Raw genomic sequence first — 25,860 nt, forward strand, 5'->3', positions numbered from 1 at the left:
CAGGTTTCCCGCTGATCAGGGAGCCTGATACTGGGCGTGATCCCAAGATAAGGGGTTCAATCCCAGGACCCCGGAATCATAACATGAGCTGAAGACAGATGGTCCAACAATTGAGCCACCTAGGCGCCCCTGTTTGTGAACTTCTAAGTTTAAAATTTAATGTGGTTTAGATATGTACATTAATCCATTTTTTGAAAAGACCATTATCCATTAATTATGGCCCAACCATGAGTTAGCTGTACTATACTTAAGACCAGTACTCTGTGAACATGACTGGTAATCAGAGTTCTATCCTAGGATGCTATCTGGTGGCAACAGAAAAGTAGATTTGGTGCCATTAAGAAGGCACCTAATCCTATATCAGGGAAGATGGCAATCGTATTAAAGAAAAAGCAGGGAAAAAAAGGGTCATCAGGGAAATGCAAATTAAAATAATAATGAAATACTACTACACACCTGTTAGAATGGCCAAAATCTGGAACATGGACAACACCAAATGCTGCCGGAGACATGGAGCAACAGGAACTCTCACTCATTGTTGGTGGGAATGCAAAATGGTATAGCCACTTTAGTATCTCTCTCTTTTCTTTTTTAGGATTTACTTACTTATTTTAGAGAGAGAGCACAAGCAGGAGGGGCAGAGGGATAGGGAGAGAGAATCTGAAACAGACTCCACAATGAGCGCAGAGCCTGACACAGGGCTTGATCTCTTGACCCTGAGATCACAAGTAATAATTAGTGATTACTATGGGGACATAGTTTTTTGAGGGGTGTTGTAAATGTTCTGAGATTAGATATAGGTTTGCCTTAGAGAAATACCATGTTTGGTTCCAGACCATTCAACTAACTAAAGCAAATCAAATGAATTTTTTGGTTTGTTTCCCAGTACATATAAATATACAGTAGTCTATTAAGTGTGCAATAGCATTATATCTAAAAAAACAACGTACATACCTTTTTATTTTTTAAAGTGATCTCTGTACCCAATGTGGGGCTTGAACTCGTGACCCTGAGATAAAGAGTTGCATGCTGTACTGACTGAACCAGCCAGGCACCCCACAATGTACATGCCATAATTTAAAAATATGGGGTGCCTGGGTGGCTCAGTCAGTTGATTGCTGCTGGCTAATGAGGGCAGTGGGCAGTAAAGGTTGGGGTGGTTGTGACAATTTCTGAAGAGAAGACAATGAAGTTCATCACACTGTTGGACTCTTCCTTTAATGAATAACTTCTCTATAGCATGGGATGCTGTTTGGTAGCATTTTACCCACAGTAGAATTCTTTCAGACCAGTCAAACTTTCTTCATTATCAGCAATAAGGCTGTTTACTTTCTTTATTATTCATGTATTCATTGTAATATCACTTTTCATTTCCTTCAAGAACTTTTCCTTTGTATTCACAGCTTATCTAATTGGCGCAAGAGGCCTAGCTTTTGACCTCTCTCAGCTTTTGACATGCCTTCCTCATTAAGCTAAATCATATCTAGCTTTTGATTTAGTGAGAAACATGTGATTCTACCTTTTTTTTTTTTTAAGAGTTTATTTATTTGACAGAGAGAGAGATCACAAGTAGGCAGAGAGGCAGGCAGAGGGAGAGGGGGAAGCAGGGTCCCTGATGAGCAGAGAACCCGATGCGGGGCTCGATCCCAGAACCCTGGGATCATGACCTGGGCCGAAGGCAGAGGCTTAACCCACAGAGCCACCCAGACACCCCTGCCTCTCTGCCTACTTGTGATCTCTCTCTGTGTGTCAAGCAAATAAATACAATCTTTAAAAAAAAAAAAAGTTTATTTATTTGACAGACAGAGATCACAAGTAGGCAGAGAGGCAGGCAGAGCGGGGGTGGGGTGGGGGGTGTCGGTGCTGGGGAGGATCAGGCTCCCTGCTGAGCAGAGAGCCTGCTGCAGGGCTTGATCCCAGGACCCTGGGATCATGACCTGAGTGAAAGACCAAGGCTTTAACTCACTGAGCCACCCAGGCACCCATGATTCTTCCTTTCACTTGAACACTTGGAAGGCCACATTAGGCTATTTTCTTTTTTTAAGATTTATTTGCTTATTTGAGAGAGAGAAGAGCATGAGTGGGAAGAGGAGTAGAAGGAGAGGGAGAAGGACACTCTGCACCGAGTCCAGAGTCTGACATGGGGCTTGATCCCAGACACTGAGGTCATGACCTGAGCCAAAATCAAAAGTTGGATGCTTAACAACTGAGCCACCCAGGCAGCCCACATTGGGTATTAATTGGCATAATTTCAATATTGTTGTGTCTCAGGGAATAGAGAGGCCTGAGGAAAGGGAGAGAGACTGGGAACAGTCAGTGCAGGAGTCAGAATACACACATTTATTGTCGTATAGGTGTGGTTCCTGGTGCCCCAAGACCATTACAATAGTAACACGAGAGATCACTGGTCACAGATTACCATTACAAATATAATAATCATGAAAAAGTTCAAAATATTATGAAAGTTACCAATGTGTGATACAAAGACAGGAAGTTAGCCAATGCTGTCAGAAAAATGGTGCCAGTAGACTTGCTTGGCACAAGGTTGCCACAAACCTTCAATTTGTAACAATAAAAAGACAGTATCTGCAAAATGTTATAAAGTGGAATGCAAGAAAATGAGATATGCCTGTAATGGTAGTGGTTGTACTACCCTGTGAATATACTAAAAACATTGAATTATATACATTATAAGGGTGAATTTTATAAGATATGAATTGTATCCCAATTTTTTATAAAGAACGTTGACATTGAAACCAGAACCCTAGAATCAAGTCCCGTCTTTGCTACTTACTTGCTGTTTCTTTCCCTCAGTTCTCTCATCTGTAAAATAAGGGTAAAATGTGATACCTACCTCAGTGTTTTGTGAGTTAATACATGTAAAGTCCTTAGTAAAGTGTTTGGCCCATGTAGGTGCCAACTCAGGTATTAGCTATTGTATACAAAACTGAACCAAAGTTCATGGAAATATATTTACCCTACTACCAACAATGCAGTTCTTTTTTTTCCTATTTTATTGATTTTTTAGAAGAATGAGAAATAAATATTAAGATACAATAAATTGATTTCACAACCCTCTAATGCCCCCTAAGAAACTGTTTCCAGTGCTTCCCCTGCTCCCTCAGCTAACTGGAGCTTATCCTTTGGGTTTAGCTTAAAACTGCTTCCTCAGATCTTTCCTAATTCCCCAGACTAGTGTAGATTTTCCTATTAATGTGCTGCTATTACCAGCTTACACTTAATCTCTGTAGCATTCATCCCAGTTGTAATTTTTTTTAAAACCTCTGTCGGGTATTCCCCACTAGATTATAATCTTCATGAAGGGAGGAGCTGTGTCTGTTTATTCACTGGTAGAGCCTTATCATTAAACAAAGGGCCTACCATAGAAGAAGTGCTTAATAACTGTTGACTCATAGCATAGGAAGAGCTGCAAAGAAGGTATCGGGAGGGTTTCAAGAAATGTAGGTGGAGTACTTAGCTGGCGATTGAGTGACATAGTGCTGATACTATGCTCTGTACTCAACCTATATTAGATATGTTAATTCCCAAGGAAATCTTATTACTTTACATTTTATCCATAGGGAGAAGGAGTGGCTAACCTAGGCACTGCTAAAATGACTGCTAGTGTGCAATACTGAGGGCATCTGTTACTATCTGGACAACTTGACCTACATTAACTGATTAACATAAGTCACGTTATAGCTGCAGAGGCTGCCGGCATTTTGGTTATTGGAATGCTGAGATTCATGTCTTTAGTGTCTCTCTCAGTTTCTCCCTCTCTCTCTCTCCATCTCAGTTTCTCCCTCCGCCCCTACCATGTGCTCTCTCTCGTTCAAATAAATAAATAAAATCTTTTTTTTTTTAAGATTTTTTTAATTTATTTGACAGAGAAAGAGAGATTACAAGCAGGCAGAGAGAGGAGGAAGCAGGCTCCCTGATGAGCAGAGAGCCCGATGCGGGGCTCGATCCCAGGACACTGATATCATGACCTGAGCTGAAGGCAGCGGCTTAATCCACTGAGCCACCCAGCCACCCCTAAATAAATAAAATTAAAATTTAAAAAGGAGAATGTTTTGAAGATGCTCCTTTTTTTATTTTGATTTTGTGGGAAGGTAGCTGGAATGGAGAGAAAAATTCTTGTCATTCCCTTGGCCTTTGAGCCTTTGTTTTTATGTACTGTTTTGGTAATGCTAAAGGGACAGATATAATATGAAAAGTTTAGAAACTGGGGCACATGGGTGGCTCAGTCAGTTAAGCATCAACTCTTGGTTTCAGTTCAGGTCATGATCTCCAGGGCATGAGATTGAGCCCCACATCAGGCTCATACCAAGACTGCTTGAGATTCTTCCCCCCTCCTCTCCCTCACCCTCTGCTCCAACCTCTAGCATGAATGTGCACATTCTCACTGTCTCTCAAACAAATATATATATATACGTGTGTGTGTGTGTGCGCGCGCGTGCGTGTGTATATATGGTAAGAATCTATTTTTTTTATAATTTTATAGTTTTTGTAAAATCTTAATTTTTTTAAGATTTTTATTTGTTTATTTGACAGACAGAGATCACAAGTACGCAGAGAAGCAGGCAGAGAGAGGAGGAAGCAGGCTCCCTGCTGAGCAGAGAGCCCTATGCAGGGCTCCATCCCAGGACCATGGGATCGTGACCTGAGCTGAAGGCAGAGGCTTTAACCCACTGAGCCACCCAGGCGCCCCAACTAATCTTATTATTAAGAATAAAGAAGAAGGGCGCCTGGGTGGCTCAGTTGGTTAAGAGACTGCCTTCAGCTCAGGTCATGATCCTGGAGTCCCGGGATCGAGTCCCACATCAGGCTCCCAGCTCCACGGGGAGTCTGCTTCTCCCTCTGACCTTCTCCTCGCTCATGCTCTCTCTCACTGTCTCTCTCTTCTCTCAAATAAATAAATAAAATGTTTAAAAAAAAAAAAGAATAAAGAAGAAAAGGGCACCTGGGTAGCTCAGTTGGTTAAGTGTCTGCCTTTGGCTCAGGTCATGATCCCAGGGTCCTGGTATTGAGTCCCACATCAGGCTCTCTGCTAAGCGTGGAGCCTGCTTCTCCCTTTCCCTCTGCCGCTCTTCCTGCTTGTGCTCTCATGCTCTCTCTCTCTCTCTCTCAAATAAAATCTTGAAAAAGAAAAACTAATAAAAGTAGGTTCCTAGGCTTTGATTAAATTTGCCAGGAAACTGGGGCACCTGGGTGGCTCTGTGGGTTAAGCCTCTGCCTTCGGCCCAGGTCACGATCCCAGGGTCCTGGGATCCAGCCCTGTATTGGGCTCTCTGCTCAGCGGGGAGCCTGCTTTCTCCTCTCTCTCTGCCTGCCTCTCTGCCTACTTGTTATCTCTGTCTGTCAAGTAAATAAATACAATCTTTAAAAAAATAATAAATAAATTTGCCAGGAAACCAAATAAATGTGGGGTTTTTTTTCTGAAATTAGAACATTTAAAAAATTTTTTAATTTTAGACAAAAATATTCATATGTCTGGGGCGCCTGGGTGGCTCAGTGGGTTAAGCCGCTGCCTTCGGCTCAGGTCATGATCCCAGGTCCTGGGTTCAAGCCCCGCATCGGGCTTTCTGCTCAGCGGGGAGCCTGCTTCCTCCTCTCTCTCTGCCTGCCTCTCTGCCTACTTGTGATTTCTCTCTGTCAAATAAATAAATAAAATAAAATCTTAAAAAAAAAAAAAAATATTCATATGTCTTATTATAATAGTGTAATTTTTAGTCACAAGCAGAACCTATATTGATGGAATATCACGAATTCAAGGCCACAAAGCAAGAAACTAGGGCCAACTGAATCAGACTAGGTAATGTTTATCCAACTAGTAAGTCCACTATTTCTTCCTTAGTTTACTCCCTTGTCTTTTTTTCTCCATTCTCTTTTTATTTCTTTGGCCCTTAATCCCTTTGTCTCACATCTTAACCACTTTCTACTCCGTGACTTCTGTCATTTTTGAAAATTACAGTGACAACATATTTTGGTTTTTTCTTTTTTTTCAAATACGAAAGTACCCTCACCATAAGACAAGTTTCCCAGTGCTTATTTTACATGATTTTGTGCAACAGTTCCCATGTATAAGTGCTTTGCTTGTAAATGCTTCTCTGTCTTGAGGTACTGGTTTGCTCATTGTTGAGATTTGTAATTAGTATGCTGGAATTGTTTTTAAAATGACAGTAATAACTTCTTTATTTGAATTATTTCCACAGCTGGTATAAGGCTAATTACAGTATGGCTGAGAAGTTAGACTGGGGCCGAGGAATGGGCTGTGACTTCGTCAGGAAGAGCTGCAAATTCTGGATTGACCAGCAGAAACAAAAGTAAGAACACATTTCCTGGGGCGCCTGGGTGGCTCAGTGGGTTAAGCCGCTGCCTTCAGCTCAGGTCATGATCCCAGGTCCTGGGTTCGAGCCCCACATCGGGCTTTCTGCTCAGCAGGGAGCCTGCTTCCTCCTCTCTCTCTGCCTGCCTCTCTGCTTACTTGTGATTTCTCTCTGTCAAATAAATAAATAAAATCTTTAAAAAAAAAAAAAAAAAAGAACACATTTCCTCATTATATCTTTGATAACATGGTTGATTTCTGATTTTGTTCTTTATCCTAAACCTAAAATGTCACTATTTTGAAAATGTTACCTAAACAGTTCAATTTCAAAATGTACAGAAAACCATCTGTGGTGCTTCGTGGTAATATAATAAGTAGATACATTATTTTTTTTTTAAGATTATTTATTTATTTATTTATCAGAGAGAGTGAGCACAGGCAAACAGAGTGGCAGGCAGAGGCAGAGGGAGAAGCAGGCTCCCCGCCAAGCAAGGAGCCCGATGTGGGACTCGATCTAAGGACGCTGGGATCATGACCTGAGCTGAAGGCAGCTGCTTGACCACCTGAGCCACCCAGGCGTCCCGATACATTATTGTTTTAAATCATATACAAAAAGAATCCACAATGTGGGAATGAGAGCCATAAGCATTTCTACTTAGTTTATAATGAATAAATTATAAACTATAAAATGTTTGCATATTCTATCATTCTTACTATTTTCTTCAGAGAATGCACTCATAAACATAGATGCAGCTGTTGATTCAGTATCTAAAAACATGAAAATACTTTTGAATAATGGCTCTCAAATCTGGATGAAAATCAAAATCACCTAGCAAACTTTTTAAAAGTCCACTCATCAAGTTTGAGGGATGTGTATACCCACATATTCATATGTTTATGCATTTTTTTTTTAAGTAAGCTCTATGCCCACTGTGAAGCTTGAACTCATAACCCTGAGATCGAGAGCCTCACATTTCAGGACTCTTGGGTGTCTCAGTTGGTTAAGTGGCTGTGTTCGGCTCAGGTCATGATCCCAGGATTCTGGGATCGAGTCCTGCATTGGGTTCCTTGCTCAGCAGGGAGCCTGCTTCTCCCTCTGCATGTTTGTTCTCTCTCTCTCTCTCTCTGACGAATAAATAAATAAAATCTTTTAAAAAAAAAAAAAGCCTCACACTTCATGGACTGAGCCAGCATGTACCCTTGTAAATGTATATTTTTAACTTTTTATTTTGAGATAATTATAGGTTTACATGTAGTTTTAAAGAAATATACAGAGATTCCATATATACTTTATCCAGTTTTCTTAATTGGTAGCATCTTGTAATAACTGTAGTATAGTAACACAGCCAGGATGTTGACGTTGATACAGTCAGACACAGAACATTTCAGTACCACAGGAATCCTTCATGTTGCCATTTTATAGATTTATACCTACTTCCCTCCCACTCCAGCCCCTCTTACACCCCTGGAAACCACTAATCTGTTCTTCATTTCTATAATTTTGCCATTTAAAGAATGTTATATAAATTGATTCATTCTATATATAACCTGTTGGGGCTGACTTTTTTCACTCCACATGATTTTCTGGGTTGTGTATATCAATAGTTTCCTCAAGTTAATAGCTGAATAATATTCCATGATATGGATGTACCACAGTTTGTTTAAGCATTCACATGTTTTGTTGTTGTTGTTGTTTTAAAGATTTATTTGAAAGAGTGAGAGCGAGAGATCACAAGCAGGGGATAAGGATAGAGGGAGATACGGACTACCCACTGAGTAGGGAACCCGTTCCAGGCTCATCCCAGGACCCTGAGATCATGACCTGAGCTGAAGGCAGCTGCTTAATGGACTGAGCCACCCAGGTGCCCTAAACATTCACATGTGGGAGGATACCTAGGTTGTTTCCAGTTTTGGACTGTTATGAATAAAGCTGCTGTAAACATTTGTGTGCAGGTTTTTGTGTGAAAAGAAATCTTCATTTCTTCAAGATAAGCAATTGCTGAGTCATATGGTAGTTGGAAGTTTAGTTCTCTAAGGAACTGCTGAACTCTTTTCCAGAGCTCCAGTATTCTTTTCCAGAATGGCTATACAATGTTTTATATTCTACCAGCAATGTATAAGTGATGACAGTTTTTCCATATCCTTGTCAGCATTTAATGTTGTCACTGTTTTTTATTTTAGTTACTCTGAAAGATGGTAGTGATATCTCATTGTGGTTTTACTTTGCATTTCCCTAATGCCTAATGATGTTGAATATCTTATTCATGTGCTTATTTGATGTCTGTATAGCCTCTTTGATTAGATACCTCTTCATGTCTTAGGCCAATTTTCTAATTGAAATGTTTGCTTTTCTCTTTCTTTCTTTCTTTTTTTTTTTTTACTGTTAAGTTTTGAAAATTTTTAGTATAGTCTAAGTACTAGTCATTTGTCAGATATGTGGTTTGCATACATTTTCTCCTAATCTGTAATTTTTCTTTTTATTCTCTTAATAGGGTCTTTTGTAGAGTAAAAGTTTTTAACTTTGGTGAAGTCCAGATCATCAATATATCCTTTTCTGAGACGTACTTTCAATATCAAGTCAATGGCAAAGCCCTAAATCTCAAAGATTCTTGTATTTCTTTTTCAAAAATTTAATTGCTTTATGTTGTATATTGCAGTCTGAGATCCATTTTGAATTAATTTTTGTATAAAGTGGGAGACTTAGATCAAGGTTCTTTGTTTTGTGTTTGGATGTTCAGTTGCTCCAGCACCATTTGTTGAAAAGGCTGTCTTTCTTTTATTAAATTGCTTTCTTGCTTTTGTCAGAGAATCAGCTGGGTGTATTTATATGGGTCTATTTCTGTGCTCTCGCTTCCTGTTCCATTGGTCTATGTGTCTGTCACTTCATTAATACTGCACAGTCCTTGATTACTGTAGCGATACTATGTCTTAAAACCTGTAAACTGATCTACTTTACTCTTTTTAAAATTATCTTTTTTTTTTTTTACTTTTTTTTTTTTTTTAAGATTTTATTTATCTGACAGAGAGAGATCACAAGCAGGCAGAGAGGCAGGCAGAGAGAGAGGAGGAAGCAGGCTCCCTGCTGAGCAGAGAGCCCGATGCGGGGCTCAATCCCAGGACCCCGAGATCATGACCTGAGCCGAAGGCAGCGGCTTAACCCACTGAGCCACCCAGGCGCCCCTCTTTTTAAAATTATCTTAGCTGTTCTAGTTCCTTTGCCTTTCATAAAATTTCAGAATAACCGTGTCTACAAAAAATCTTGCTGGGATTTTTCTATGAATTGTGTTAAACTTTATCAATTTTAGGAGAATTGACATCTTAGCTCTATTGAGTTTTGTTTTGTTTTTAAGATTTTATTTATTTATTTGACAGATCACAAGTAGGCAGAGAGGCAGGCAGAGAGAGAGGGGGAAGCAGGCTCGCTGCTGAGCAGAGAGCCCGATGTGGGGCTCCATCCCAGGACCCTGAGATCATGACCTGAGCCAAAGACAGAGGCTTAACCCACTGAGCCACCCAGGTGCCCCTCTATTGAGCTTTTTAATCCATGAAGACAGTTGGGGGAGGGGGACATTCAGTTTTTCACTATTAAGTATAATGTTAGTTGTAGGTGTTTTGTAGATGCTTCTGTTCAAGTTGAAGTTCCCCTCTTTACCTATATTTCTGAGAGTTTTTATCACAATGGATGTTGACTTTTATCAAATTCTTTTTTTGCTTTGGTTGATATAATCATGTGATTTAAAAAAAAAACTCTGTTAATATGATAGATTACACTGTTTGGTTTTCAAATATTATTATCTATTTATTATTAACATATATTGTATTATTTGCTTCAGGGGTATAGGTCTGTGATTCATCAGTCTTACACAATACACAGCACTCACCACAACACATATCCTCCCCAATGTCTATCACCCAGGCACCCCATCCCTCCTACCCCTCTCCACTCCAGAAACCCTCAGTTTGTTTTGTGAGATTAAGAGTCTCTTAGGGTTGAGACTCCTAATCTCACAAAACAAACTGAGGGTTGCTGCCAGGTGGAAGGGAGGGACAGGGTGGCTGGGTTATGGACATTGGGGAGGGTATGTGCTATGGTGAGTGCTGTGTCTTTGATTCACAGACCTGTACCCCTGGGGCAAATAATACATTATATGTTAATTAGAAAAAAAAAAAGTCTCTTACGGTTTGTCTCCCTCTCTGGTTTCGTGCTTTCTCCACATCCTCTCCAACATCTGTCATTTCCTGACTTGTTCATATTAGCCCTTCTGACTGGTGTGAGGTGGTATCTCATTGTGGTTTTGATTTGTAGTTCCCGGATGCCGAGTGATGTTGAGCACTTTTTCATGTGTCTGTTGGCCATTTGAATGTCTTCTTTGCAGAAATGTCTGTTCATGTCTTCTTCCCGTTTCTGGATTGGTTTATTTGTTCTTTGGGTGTTGAGTTTGATAAGTTCTTCATAGATTTTGGATACTAACCCTTTATCTGATTTGTCGTTTACAAAGATATTCACCCATTCAGTTGGTTGTCTTTTGGTTTTGTCGATTGTTTCCTTTGCTATGCAAAAGCTTTTTATCTTTTTTTTTTTTTTAATTTATTTCTTTAACAGACAGAGATCACAAGTAGGCAGAGAGGCAGGCAGAGAGAGAGGGGAAAGCAGGCTCCCTGCCCAGCAGAGAGCCCGATACGGGGCTCGATCTCAGGACCCTGGGATCATGACCCGAACCAAAGGCAGAGGTTCAACCCACTGAGCCACCCAGGCGCCCCCAAAAGCTTTTTATCTTGATCAAGTCCCAGTCCATTCACTTTTGCTTTTGTTTACTTTGCCTTTGGTGATGTGTGTTGGAAGAACTTGCTACAGCGGAAGTCAAAGAGGTTGCTACCTGTGTTTTCTTCTAGTATTTTGATGGATACCTGCCTCACCTTTAAGTCTTTCATCCATTTTGAGTCTATTTTTGTATATGGTGTAAGAAAATGGTCTATTTTTATTCTTCCACTTGTGGCTGTCCAATTTTTCCAACACCATTTGTTGAAGAGATTATCTTTTTTTCCATTGAATATTCTTTCCTGCTTTGTTGAATATTAGTTGACCATAGAGTTCAGTGTCCATTTCTGAGTTCTCTGTTCTGTTCCATTGATCTATGTGTCTGTTTTTGTGCCAGTACCATACTGTCTTGATTATTACAGCTTTGTGGTAGAGCTTGAAGTCCAGAATTGTGATGCCACCAGCTTTGGTTTTCTGTTTCAACATTCCTCTGGCTATTCAGGGTCTTTTCTGGTTCCATACAAATTGTAGGATTATTTGTTCCAGTTCTGTGAAAAACATTGATGGTATTTTGATAGGGATTGCATTGAATATGTAGATCATTCTAACATAGACATTTTAACAATATTTGTTCTTCCATTCCATGAGCATGGAACATTTTTCCATTTCTGTGTGTCTTCCTCAATTTCTTTCATGAGTACTTTATAGTTTTCTGAGTACAGATTCTTTGCCTTTTTGGCTAGATGTGTTTCTAGGTATCCTGTGGTTTTGGGTGCAACTGTAAATGGGATCGACTCCTTAATTTATCTTTCTTCTGTCTTGTTGTTAGTGTATAGAAATGCAACTGATTTCTGTGCATTGATTTTATATCCTGCCGCTTTACTGAATTCCTATATGTGTTCTAGCAGTTATGGAATGGATTCTTTTGGATTTCCCACATAAAGTATCATATCATCTGCAAAAGTGAGAGTTTGACTTCTTCTTTGTGGATTCAGATAGCTTTTATTTCTTTTTGTTGTCTGATTGCTGAGGCTTGGACTTCCAGTACTATTTTGAATAGCAATGATGATAGTGGCCATCCGTGCTGTATTCCTGACCTTAGGGGAAAAGCTTTCAGTTTTTCCCCATTAAGAATGATACTCGCTATGGGCTTTTCATAGATGGCTTTTATGATATTGAAGTATGTAACCTCTATCCCTACACTGAGAAGAGTTTTAATCAAGATAGGAGGGGAGCCTGGTTGGCTCAGTCAGTTGGCATCTGCTTCAGCTCAGGTCATGGTCCCAGGACCCTGGAATTGAGTCCCACGTTGGGCTCCCTCCTTAGTAGGGAATCTGCTTCTCCTTTCCTCCCTACTCATGCTCTCTGTCACTATTTCTCTCTCTCTCTCTCAAATAAATAAATAAAATATTTTTTAAAAAAAGAAAGGATGCTATACTTTGTCAAAGCTCTTTCTGCATCTATTGAGAGGATCATATGGTTCTTCTCCTTTGATTAATTTAGTGTATGACATTGATTGATTTGTGGATGTTGAACCAACCTTGCAGCCCAGGAATAAATCCCACTTGGTCTTGGTGAATAATCCTTTTAATGTACTGTTGGATCCTACTGGCTAGTATTTTGGTCAAAATTTCTGCATCCATGTTCATCAGGGATATTGGTCTGTAATTATCCTTTTTGGTGGAGTCTTTATCTCGTTTTGAGATCAAGGTAATGCTGACCTCATAAAATGGGTTTGGAAGTTTTCCTTCCATATCTGTTTTTTGGGGGGTTTTTTTGGTTTTGTTTTTATTTATTTATTTATGTGACAGAGAGAGAGATCACAAGTAGGAAGAGAGGCAGGCAGGGGTGGGGAAAGCGGGCTCCCCGCTGAGCAGAGAGCCCGATGCGGGGCTTGATCCCAGGGCTTTGAGATCATGACCTGAGCCGAAGGCAGAGGCTTAACCCACTGAGCCACCCAGGTGCCCCCATATCTGTTTTTTGGAACAGTTTCAGAAGAATAGGTAATTATTTTTCTTTAAATGTTTGGTAGATGGGGCTCCTGGGTGGCTCAGTGGGTTAAGCCTCTGCCTTCGGCTCAGGTCATGATCTCAGGGTCCTGGGATCGAGCCTCACATTGGGCTTTCTGCTCAGCATGGAGCCTGCTTCCCCCTCTCTCTCTCTCTCTCTGCCGGCCTCTTGGCCTACTTGTGATCTCTCTCTCTCTCTCTGTCAAATAAATAAATAAAATCTTAAAAAATAAATGTTTGGTAGAATTCCCCTGGAAAGCCATCTGTTCCTGGACCCTTGTTTGTTGGGGGGGTTTTGATTACTTCTTCAATTTCCTTGTTGGTTATGGGTCAGTTCAGATTTTCAGTTTCTTCCTGGTTCAGTTTTGGTAGTTTATACATCTCTAAGAATGCATCCATTTCTTCCAGGTTGTCTAAATTGTTGGCATAGAGTTACTCATAATATGTTCTCATAGTTGTTTGTATTTCTTCAGTGTTGGTTGTGATCTGTCCTCTTTTCTTTTTGATAGGTCTGGCCAGAGGTGGTTTGTCCATTCTTACTAATTCTTTCAAAGAACCAGCTCCTAGTTTTGTTAATCTTTTCTACAGTTTATTTAGTTTATATTTCATTGACTTCTGCTCTAATCTTTGTTATTTCTCTTCTGCTGTGTTTAGGCTTTCTTTGCTGTTATTTTCCAACTCCTTAAGGTATAGGATTAGGTCTTGTATTTGAGACCTTTCTTTCTTGAGAAAGGCTTGTAGTGCTATGTACTTTCCTCTTAGGACCCCTTTTGCTGCATCCCAAGGATTTTGAAAAGTTGTGTTTTCATTTTCATTTGTTTCCATGACTTTTTTTTTTTAAGATTTTATTTATTTGTTTGACAGACAGAGATCACAAATAGAGTGGAAGGCAGAGAGAGAGGAGGAAGCAGGCTCTCTGCTGAGCAGAGAGCCCGATGTGGAGCTCGATCCCAGCACCCTGGGATCATGACCTGAGCCGAAGGCAGAGGCTTAACCCACTGAGCCACCCTGGCGCCCCTCCATGACTTTTTTAAAAATTCTTCTTTAATTTCCTGGTTGACCCATTTGTTCTTTAGTAGGATGCTCTTTAGCCTCCGTGTATTTGAGTTCTTTCCAACTTTCCTCTTGTGATTAAGGTCGAGTTTCAGAGCACTGTGTGGTCTGAAAATATGCAGGGAATGACCGTAATCTTTTGGTACTGGTTGAGACCTGATATGTGACTCAGTATGTGATCTATTTTGGTGAATGTTCCATGTGCACTAGAGAAAAGTGTGTGTTCTGTTTATTTGGGATGGAATATTCTGAATATATCTCTGAAGCTCATCTGGTCCAGTGTTTCATTTGAGGCCCTTATTTCCTTGTTGATCTTTTGCTTAGATGATCTGTCCATTACAGTGAGAGGGGTGTTACTGTCCTGTACTATTATTGTATTATTATTGATGTGTTTCTTTGACTTTGTTATTAATTGGCTGCTCCCATGTTAGGGGCATAAATATTTACAGTTGTTAGATCTTCTTGTTGGATAGACCCTCTAAGTATGATGCAGTGTCCTTCCTCATCTCTTATTACAGTCTTTGGTTTAAAATCTAATTTGTCTGATTTAAGGATTGCCATCCCAGCTTTCTTTTGATGCCTATTAGCATGAGAAATGGTTTCCGTCCCCCTCACTTTCAATCTGGAGGTGTCTCTGGGTCCAAAATGAGTCTCTTGCAGACAGTATATAAATGGGTCTTGCTTTTTTATCCAGTCTGATACCCTTTGTCTTTTGATTGGGGCATTTAGCCCATTTACATTTAGGGTGGCTATTGAAAGTTATGAATTTAGTGCCATTGTATTGTCTGTAAGGTGACTGTTACTGTATATTGTCTCTGTTCCTTTCTGGTCTATGTTACTTCTGGGCTCTCTCTTTGCTTAGAGGACCCTTTCAATATTTCTTGTAGGGCTGGTTTGATGATCACAAATTCTTTCAGTTTCTTTTTGTCCTGGAAGCTTTTTGTCTCTTCTGCTATTTTTGATGACAGCCTAGCTGGTTATAGTATTCTTGGCTGCATATTTTTCTAGTTTAGTACCCTGAAAATATCATGCCAGTCCTTTCTGGCCTGCCAGGTCTCTGTGGATAGGTCTGCTGTCCCTCTAATGTTTCTGCCATTGTAGGTTACAGACCTCTTGTCTGGAGCTGCTTTCAGGATTTTCTTTTTTCTCTGTGATTTTTAAGAAAAATTTTATTCTGTTTTTTTCAGTGTTCCAAGATTCATTGTTTATGCACCACACTCAGTGCTCCATGTAATACGTGTCCTCCTCCTGGTGCCCACTACCAGGCTCATCCATCCCCCCACCCCTCTCCCTTCCAAAACCCTCAGGTTGTTTCTCAGAGTTCACAGTCTCTCATGGTTCTTCTCCCCCTCCAATTTCCGCCAATCACTTTTCCTTTCCTTCTCCTAATGTCTTCCATGTTATTCCTTCTGCTCCACAAGTATGTGAAACCATATGATAATTGACTTTCTCTGCTTGACTTATTTCACTCAGCATAATCTCCTCCAGTCCCATCCATGTTGATAAAAAAGTTGGGTATTCATCCTTTCTGATGGAGGCATAATACTCCATTATATATATGGACCATATCTTCTTTATCCATTCGTCTGCTGAAGGGCATCTTGGCTCTTTTCACAGTTTGGCGATTGTGGACATTGCTATTGTGAACAGTGGTTAATAGCCACTATATGATTAGACGTATTGGACAGCACTCTGCAGAAAGTTCTATAAGCCGAACTGCTGTAGAATTATATGCCATGAATCTTGAACAACTCTAACTTTGGAGCTTTTAAATCAGTATTTTTTAAGTTCCTTATTCTTCTTTATCCAGTTAGCCAAAACTCATATTTTAATTCAAGGTAAAGTATGTATTATGTTAGAGAAAAAGGAAATGAATTTTGTGGCATTGAGGAAGTGACTTAGTAAGAACTACTGGTCATTTTCATTGGAAACTTTATCATAGGAAGCTATAAAATTGCCATATATAAAGATTTTATACAAGTGGTATGGACAGTGAAATTATATTTATTGAGTAACTTGTATGTGCTAGACATGGAGCACTTTATAGTTGAAGCTCAGGAAAATTAAATAAACATCGAATAAGCTAGTATTTGAAACCAAGCCTATGTGAAGACTTCTAGATGTTTGCTTTCCTGTTACACTGTGCTGCTTCATGTTTATCAAAGACTGTGGGAGGTCTTTTACATATTTTATCTCAAGAAGCTATAACTCCCCTAGAGATGTTTTATTGCTATACTGTGTTAACGTAAATGACGCAAGTATCAGTTTTCCTTAAAATAAGAAATCTAATCTAGGCTTTTTTCCCAGCAAGCACGTGGGAGAAGAGGAAAAATAGCAATTATTTTATTTTATTTATTAAATTATTTATTAAATCCTTAATAGGATTTATATTGTTTAAAAACACTGGAATTTCATTTATAACATTACCATTATATTAATATAATTTATATTGTAAATATCAATAAGATGACTAATTTGAAGATTATTTCTACAGAACAAAGCAATAGATTCCAGTGTCTTTGGAAAATTACAAGACATCTTTTTCCAAATTGTACTTTCAAGATTAGGTTTAACAGAACAGAACAACTTGTAATAATTAGGAGTATTCACATAATCTTCATTTTCCACATGAAAACAAGATGTATTGTGAATGTGCTCAGTTTAATAAACTGTCAAAAGAGAGTCTTTGAACTAGATTGTGGCATAGAAAAAATTCTTTGTAGCTGCAGGACACAAGTGCATCATCTCCATCTCCATCTCTTTCTTAGACTCCATTATATTGGTTATGAAGATTTGCATTTCTAAGCAAGATCAGAAATTTTATTATTTGTCTTTAATATGCAGATCAGGTCTGCAAACTCCCATTTTACTGGCAAAATTTGAGAAAGAGATAAATAGAATCATGTTTAATACTGGTGGAATAATGTTACAGTGCATGTAGCATTAATCTTTCATATCTACATTAAGCATTTCTTTTTACACTTTTAAAAATAACTTCATAACCTGATGCAGCATTTAGTATTAAGCTATTAAAAAGTATACTGAAATGATAATAGAAAAGATAAGCTCAAAAATGGATTTGTTTTATTTTCTTTAGAGTTTGATTCCATGGTGTTTGTCTTTGTGTGCAGGAGACAGACGCTGAGCCCTTTCTGTGACACACTCAGAAGTAATCCATTGCAGTTAACTTGCAGACAGGACCAGAGAGCAGTTGCAGTGTGTAATTTGCAGAAGTTTTCAAAACCTTTACCTCCAGAGTACCAGGTAACACTTGTTTTAGGCACAATTTTAGAAATCAACTCAACTTTTTAGATTTTTTTTTTTTATTTGACAGATCACAAGTAGGCAGAGAGGCAGGCAGAGAGAGAGATGAGGAGGAGGCAGGCTCCCTGCTGAACAGAGAGCCCGATGCGGGACTCGATCCCAGGACCCTGAGATCATGACCTGAGCCGAAGGCAGAGGATTTAACCACTGAGCCACCCAGGTGCCCCTCAACTCAACTTTTTAAAGAGAAGTCTCCATTTTGAGTTAGAAGAGTGAATTCTCTTGAGTTTTTCAACTTAGGAAAGGCCCCATTTGTTTTCTATAAGTTAAAAAAAAATGAAGAATTCTAAAAATTCTTTAAACCCAATGTGCTAATCAACAACAATTAATATCTAGCAAAGTCTTGTAGTAATGGCAAAAGGCATTTAGAATATTTATCAGATCTATTTTTAGGTAGTTTGTATTTTTTTCTAATTGTTTCCAAAGTCTTCATCTTTAGTTTCCTCTAATTAACACAAAAGGACAAAATTCTTCAATGAAAATGACTGAGACACTCTAATTCAATTAATTAAAAGTCTTGGAAGTTCTTCTTTAGAAAAAGTTTGACAGGTGAATTCCAAAAGGTGAAGGAGGGATGTCTATGTGGTTCGGTTAGTTAAGCATCTGACTCTTGATTTCAGCGCAGGTCATGATCTCAGAGTTGTGAGATCTAGCCCAGCACTGAGCTCCACACTGGGCATGGAACCTGCTTAAGAGTCTTTCTCTTGAGCATGTGGGTGGCTCACATGGTTAAGCGTCTTCTTCAGCTCAGGTCATGATCCCAGGGTCCTGGGATCAAGCCCCATATCGGGCTCCCTGCTTGGCAGGAAGTCTGCTTCTCCCACTCCCACTTCCCCAGCTTGTGTTCCCTCTCCCTCTGTCTGTCTGTCTGTCTGTCTCTCTCTCTCTCTGTCAAATAAATAAATAAAATCTTTTTAAAAAAAAAAAGTCTCTTTCTCCCTCTCCATCTTACCCTCCTCTCTCTCTAACAAAAAAAAAAAAAAAAAAAGGTGAAGGACATGGTCCCACATATTCAGTCTGAATCTCTGATTGGACCTTTAAGTTTGTTCCTGCAGTGGCCACCTCTAAAACACCTCAGTTCTGCCTGACATTTACAAAGGATTCTGTAGTCAGAAGTTGTATCTTAGAAGATAATTTAAAATGATCACTGATAAATTTTGAGCTTCCTGCATATGTTTATGACTACACTGAATGCTTCAGATATCATAAGATGATAACTGTATTTCTAGGCATAGTAATACAATTCAAGGAGTTGCTGTAAATGTGAAATCTTTAAGTTTTATCTGGTGCCTTAATCCTTTGGTGTTCCAAGTGTTTTTTTTTTAAAGATTTTATTTATTTATTTGTTTATTTATTTATTTATTTATTTGGGGGAGTGGGAGTAGGAAAGGGAGCCAGGGGGAGTTGGGGCAGAGGAGAGGCAAAGGGACAGGGGCGGGGAAGGAGGCAGAGGAAGAGGGAGAAGCAGACCCCTCCTGTGCAGGACCCCAAGATCATGACCTGAGCCAAAGGTAGATGGCTTAACCAACTGAGTCACCCAGGCACCCTCAAAGTATTTTATATATATGATCTCATTCATATTATCATAGTTTTACTTTTTTCAAATTTATCAAAACAGGGCGCCTGGGTGGCTCAGTGGTTAAAGCCTCTGCCTTCGGCTCAGGTCATGATCTCAGGGTCCTGGGATCGAGTCCCGCATCGGGCTCTCTGCTCAGCAGGGAGCCCGCCTCCTCCTCCTGTCTCTCTCTGCCTGCCTCTCTGCCTACTTGTGATCTGTCAAAAAAAAAAAAAAAATCCAATTTATCAAACACACATAAATTAAGTCTTCTAAAAACACTTGAAGTCCATTAAGTATCTTAATTCTCTGGATTAGTTTTGTGGTTTTTCAACTCTTAAAACTTTTCCTATTCATCTTTTTAAAACACTAGTCAAATCCATCATTTAGTAAAAAACTTAGACTAAGGGGCTCCTGGGTGGCTCAGTGGGTTAAGCTGCTGCCTTCAGCTCAGGTCATGATCTCAGGGTCCTGGGATCGAGTCCTGCATCGGGCTCTCTGCTCAGCAGGGAGCCTGCTTCCCTCTCTCTCTCTCTCTCTCTCTCTCTCTCTCTCTGCCTGCCTCTCTGTCTACTTGTGATCTCTCTCTGTCAAATAAAACAAATAAAATCTTAAAAAAAAAAACTTAGACTAGATAACTTACCTTACTTATTTCTAAAACTACAACAACCTTGAAAGACGTGCTCAGGTAGTATATTGTCTTTATATTCTATTATATGTGAAGAAAAGTACAGTGATATCTTTTTTATATTATGTGGCATTAGAGGGTTGCTATAAATTGCCTGAGGACTTTGTTTTGATTATACAGAATGTTTCTTACTTTCCTGTCTTCCTAACAATTTTTTTTTAATAGTACTTCGATGAACTAAGTGGAATACCTACAGAAGATTTACCTTATTATGGTGGTTCAGTAGAAATTTGCTGACTACTGCCCTTTCAGTCAGGAATTCAGTTGGCATTTAAAGTGGTGAATATCAGCGCAGCTCCGACTGTAAATATTGGAAAATCAACCAGGTTAGTAGTCTAGGTGAAATGAAATGTTGTATATATATATTTAAAAATTACATATTAGCAATATAAAGTAAGGATTAAGGGCACAGACCCAGGAGCCAGACTATTTAAATTTGTATTATGGTTCCACTGGTCTCCATTTGTTTAGAAGTAACTTAACTTCTCTGTACCTCAGTTTCTTCCCTGTACCAAGTGACTAATACACCTGTCTTATAGAGTACGTGCGAGAATTACTGAATTCATATAATAAATGCTTAGAACTATGACACATAACAAGTATTAGTTGTTTAGATAATTTGCAGATGTGTGCACCCTACTTTTTTGTGTACTTACATCTGCATGACACTTTCCATTTGCAAAGCACTTTCATTTTATAATTTCATTTTATTTTTCTAAAAACCTGATGAGAGACACACTGAACATATTGAATGTCACAAGTAAACGAAGAGACACTAAGTAATACAATTAATTGGTGCCAGCCTAAGGTCCTCCAGTGCAGAGCTCTTTTTATTAAATCATATTAGGTATCCTATGTTTTCTTTTTTGAGGAGTGTGCATTTTATGTAATTTAGAAGTAACATGTCATTCTCCGGATATTAGAATAATACTCTTGTGGTAAGATATATTGCCAATTAGGTATTCACTTCTGTAAACAAAATGTTATCACATCTGATATGTATATAAAGAGCAATAGGTAGTTTTTTACTCTGTGGTCATCACAATTTCTAATCTGGGGTCCTTTTTTCTTTTTTTAATTTAAATTCATTAATTAACATATATCTATTATTTGTTTCAGGGGTATAGGTCTGTGATTGTCAGCCTTATATAATACTCAGTGATCATTACAACACATACCCTCCCCAATGTCCATCACCCAGTTACTCTAAAACCTGGTCCTTTGAATCCCCAATTAGTCCATACTTTATTACAGATTCTGCTATTTACATTTTAAATTTTCAAATGGTTTTCCTTTTATATTTAAACCTGGTAGATTTAACTGGAGTTGTACAGATCATTTTTTTCATCACGCATCTAGTTACAATAAATGTCTAAAAACTTTAACTATTCAGCGTGTCCATGTTAAAGCCAAGAAACGCGAAGATCTGTCAATTATGGGTTTTTGCCAATGATATGGTATCACACTTTATTGTTTTAGAGTCTGGAGTTGGCAGACGTTCATTGGTAAAGAGAAAGATAGTAAAATTTTTTTTAAGAAAACAGTAAATATTTTAAACTTTGGTGGGTCATAGCCGGTCTCTGTTGCAATTACTGAACTCTGCTGTTACAGTGTGAAAATAGTTATAGACAATATGATAAATTAATGACAGTGTTCCAATAAAACTTTATTATAAAATCTTCAGGTAGCCTTCAGGATTGGCCTGAGGGCTGTAGTTAGCTAACCACCCCCCTTTTCTTTTTTTTGACATGGATCACCTTTGTTTTTTCAAGACTTTGAGATATTCATAAATTTTTTTTTAAAAAGTTTTGTTCTGTTTTATATTTTCTTTCTTAGGTTATGTAATTAAGATTTTTCAAAACTGACATAAAATACCTATCTTTAAGACCTCTGCTTTCAAAAGACGAAAATTGTATTAAGCCTAAAGAGAACAAATTATTGCTAAGCAGGGTAAAGAGCCTCATTCCTTTGTCTATTAGATATTTGGAGGTCCTTTAACCCTGTATCTCTGCATGTTGTGCTCAGTCTGAGACTGCATCAGCATGTTAGGTATGGACCTCCAGGAGATGGCATACAATGAAAATAAAAGCACTTTGTAAAAACTTTCTGCAGCACCACAAAAAAGCCTTCGTTAGATAAATACTTGGCTTCATCTCGGAGGTGATTCCTATTTAGATAACCAGTAAAGATGATTTTTAGTGCCATTTCCTCTGTAAATCTCATTTAGATACTTTAGGCTAGTTTTATCTCCTATTTTTGATATAATAATTTCCTCCCACTAAGTCCTTTATTGAGAATCCAGTTCGATTTTGGAGCCCATTTCTCTTGATTTTTTTAATTGAAAATTTCCATTTAACATATTCCATTTTTAAAGCAACTTTTAACCATAAGAATGGAGTGCTTCAACTTCTTCTTTGAGCCAAAAGTCAATTTTTAAGAGAAATTCTTTGGTTTGCTTCAGATCTTTTTAAAAACTATGGTGCTGAAAAGTACGGACCTCATTCAGTTTGTCTAATTCAGAAATCAGCATTTGTCATGGAAAAGTGTGAGAGGAAGCTGAGTTACCCAGACTGGGGGAGTGGATGTTATCAGGTAAACTATATGATTGTTAATAATTATTATCAAATATTTATATAATTTTATCTTGTTATCAGTGGTTTTTACATTTTAAAATCGTTTATATTTTTATATAATGTACTGATTAATATTTTCAACTTATTTATGTAAATATTAGCTTGGATGCTTATGTTTCATGAAAATATTGTCATTTCCTTGAGAGAAATTACCTTTTTCCATTTGTTTACAAAAACATATAATTATTTTTTTTTCTTTTTTTTTTTTTTTAATTTTATAAACATACATTTTTATCCCCAGGGGTACAGGTCTGCGAATCGCCAGGTTTACACACTTCACAGCACTCACCATAGTACATACCCTCCCCAATATCCATAACCCCACCCCCCCTCTCCCAACCCCCTCCCCCCATCAACCCTCAGTTTGTTTTGTGAGATTAAGAGTCACTTATGGGGGGCGCCTGGGTGGCTCAGTGGGTTGGGCCGCTGCCTTCGGCTCAGGTCATGATCTCAGGGTCCTGGGATCGAGTCCCACATCAGGCTCTCTGCTCAGCAAGAAGCCTGCTTCCCTCTCTCTCTCTGCCTGCCTCTCCGTCTACTTGTGATCTCTCTCTGTCAAATTAAAAAAAAAAAAAAAATCTTAAAAAAAAAAAAAAAAAAAGAGTCACTTATGGTTTGTCTCCCTCCCAATCCCATCTTGTTTCATTTACTCTTCTCCTACCCCCTCAACCCCCCATGTTGCATCTCCTCTCCCTCATATCAGGGAGATCATATGATAGTTGTCTTTCTCCGATTGACTTATTTCGCTAAGCATGATACCCTCTAGTTCCATCCACGTCGTTGCAAATGGCAAGATTTCATTTCTTTTGATGGCTGCATAGTATTCCATTGTGTATATATACCACATCTTCTTTATCCATTCGTCTGTAGATGAACATCTAGGTTCTTTCCATAGTTTGGCTATTGTAGACATTGCTGCTATAAACATTCGGGTGCACGTGCCCCTAAAAACATATAATTATTATATATCAGCAAGTTTTATGGTAATTTTACTTTGGACATATATCACAAGGAAATAATGGAATATATGTAATTTTGTTTTTGAACAAATATTACTTTGTAATGGAAAAAATTTGCAATTTTATTTCATAAGATCTGAGGAAAGTATGGATTTAAGAATTAATAAATCAGCTACAGATTAATAATAGGTCTGCTCCTTTGTAATTAGAAATCCAAAGGTAGCAAACCCCTTTTTTCTTAATTGTCTCATTTGCACTCTGATTTGAAATGATTGCATCACCTTATTAGAAACTTATTAAGAGAGACACCTGGGTGGCTCAGTTGGTCTGTCTTCAGGTCAGGTCATGATCCTAGGGTCCTGGGATTAAGACCCTGCTTCGGGTTCCTTGCTCAGTGGGGAAACCTGCTTCTCCCTCTCCCTCTGCCTGCTGCTCCTCTGCTTGTATGCTCTCTCTCTCTCCGTCAAATAAATAAACTCTTTAAAAAAAAAAAAAAAACTTATGAAGATAGAGGCATTCTGTAACTTAGGGGCATCCAACTTAAAGAGTATTACGTATTCTGCTTATGAATCTAAGGGAGGAACGTGTGATCCTGAGAATTGAAAAATAAGAATTGGGGGCGCCTGGGTGGCTCAGTGGGTTAAGCCGCTGCCTTCGGCTCAGGTCATGATCTCAGGGTCCTGGGATCGAGTCCCGCATCGGGCTCTCTGCTCAGCGGGGAGCCTGCTTCTCCCTCTCTCTCTCTCTCTCTCTCTGCCTTCCTCTCCGTCTACTTGTGATCTCTCTCTGTCAAATAAATAAATAAAATCTTTAAAAAAAAATAAGAATTGTTTGTACCATTTCAGCTGCAAGATCTAAATGGACTTCTGTAGTTGGTAATTTCACTGTTACTTTTGAAGTTACTGATAATAGTTTTATTGAGATATAATTCATATAAAATTATCTTTGAAATCTTACAAAAGACAATTCAAAATACATAACTTTTAAGCTATAATCTGACAGCTGTAATCTAGCAACTATTTTCTGATAAATTACATTGCAGATTTATGTATTTATTAAATTCATAGTTTTGACCTAGTTGTAATCATAATAAAAAATTTTGTTTTACTGCCTTCACTTCGTGTGGAGCAAAACACCTTTTCCAAATTTTTCCAATAATAACAATTACTCTTGTTCTGTTTTGTTCTTTAAGTAAACTCTACCCACTATTTGGGGCTTAAACTCACACCCCTGAAGTCAAGAGTTGCATGCTCTACCACCTGAGCCAGCCAGGTGCCCTAATAATTACTATTCTTTATGGCTATGAGACATTACATCTTTTTTTTTTTTTTTTAAGATTTTATTTTATTTGCCAGAGTGAGAGATCACAAATAGGCAGAGAGGCAGGCAGAGAGAGAGGAAGGGAAGCAGGCTCCCTGCTGAGCATAGAGCCTGATGCGGGGCTCAATCCTAGGACCCTGAGATCATGACCCAAGCCAAAGGCAAAGGATTAACCCACTGAGCTACCCAGGCGCCCCTTACATCTTTTTAAAGTATCATAATTAAGGAAGTAATTTCCTATTATATATTGAGCTAATTTTCACTTTTCATGATAAAATGCTTTTATAAGCACATTTATGTAAGATGTAAAATGTATATGTGTAAAAAAACATATTCATATAAGCACATTAATTAAAAAAATTTTTTTTAAATAAATTACCTTAAGTGAAAATATTAAAGGGGATAAGGCTAGAATAGTGGCAGGATAGAGGAGGATGACCTCTTCAGGCTATTTTATTTTCTTTCTTTTTTTAATTAAGTAAGCTCTACATTCCATGTGGGACTTGAACTCATGATCCTGAGATCAAGAGTCACATGCTCTACTGACTGAGCCAGCCAGGCATCCCATCTTCAGGCTATTTTAAAAGTCTGTCACCATTACAGCACCGCAAAGGGATTATGCATTTTGCCATGCTGTATATAAAGATTGAATAAATGTACTTGACTTCCCTGTACTTAGAGTTGTCAGTTAATTTTGCTACCTTAATACTAACCACCATTTTGTGGGAAAATATGTATAATCCCCAAACACTTAACATGGATTAGCTATTTTGTTTTTTATTGTTTGTTTTATTTATTTTGACAGAAAAGTTGCAAGAATGGTACAAAAAAATTTTTGAGTCATTTAAGTGCAAACTGCTGACATGCTTCACCCTCTTCCCCAGGTGTTTCTTGTGTATTTCTTATACACAAGGACATCCTCCTACTTAGACACAAAGTTGTGTATTTCTTATACATAAGGACATCCCCGTACCTATACTAACTTATTGTTACCTACTTTAGTCAACTACCTTTACTAGATTTGGTTCTGGCCAACTTTTAGGTATTTCTAAAATTACATTAACTTGCTAAGTAAAAATTTGCCACCATTAGACATATTCATAATCACACACTTGGTTTGAAGATAGGCCCAGGAGAGAGATTCCAGAAATATTTAAAGTGAAGTAGCAGAATTGAAATTAATGTGAAGTCTTTTTAGAAAACAACTTTGAGGGATGCCTGGGTGGCTCAGT

At 38.4% G+C, this 25,860-nt stretch overlaps 1 protein-coding gene across 1 annotated transcript in view; it reads left to right on the plus strand.

The window, feature by feature from the left end:
- LMLN (leishmanolysin like peptidase) overlaps positions 1 to 25,860 on the plus strand; it is a 91,323-nt gene that overhangs the window by 46,099 nt on the left and 19,364 nt on the right. The window contains 7 exon segments of the mRNA XM_047734665.1: positions 6,216 to 6,326; positions 17,281 to 17,413; positions 19,882 to 19,947; positions 19,949 to 19,990; positions 19,992 to 20,019; positions 20,022 to 20,042; positions 22,178 to 22,308. Of these exon segments, the coding sequence (XP_047590621.1) occupies positions 6,216 to 6,326; positions 17,281 to 17,413; positions 19,882 to 19,947; positions 19,949 to 19,990; positions 19,992 to 20,019; positions 20,022 to 20,042; positions 22,178 to 22,308 (532 nt within the window).

The sequence above is a fragment of the Lutra lutra genome, chromosome 1 (genome assembly GCF_902655055.1).
Source record: "Lutra lutra chromosome 1, mLutLut1.2, whole genome shotgun sequence".
NCBI lineage: Eukaryota > Metazoa > Chordata > Mammalia > Carnivora > Mustelidae > Lutra > Lutra lutra.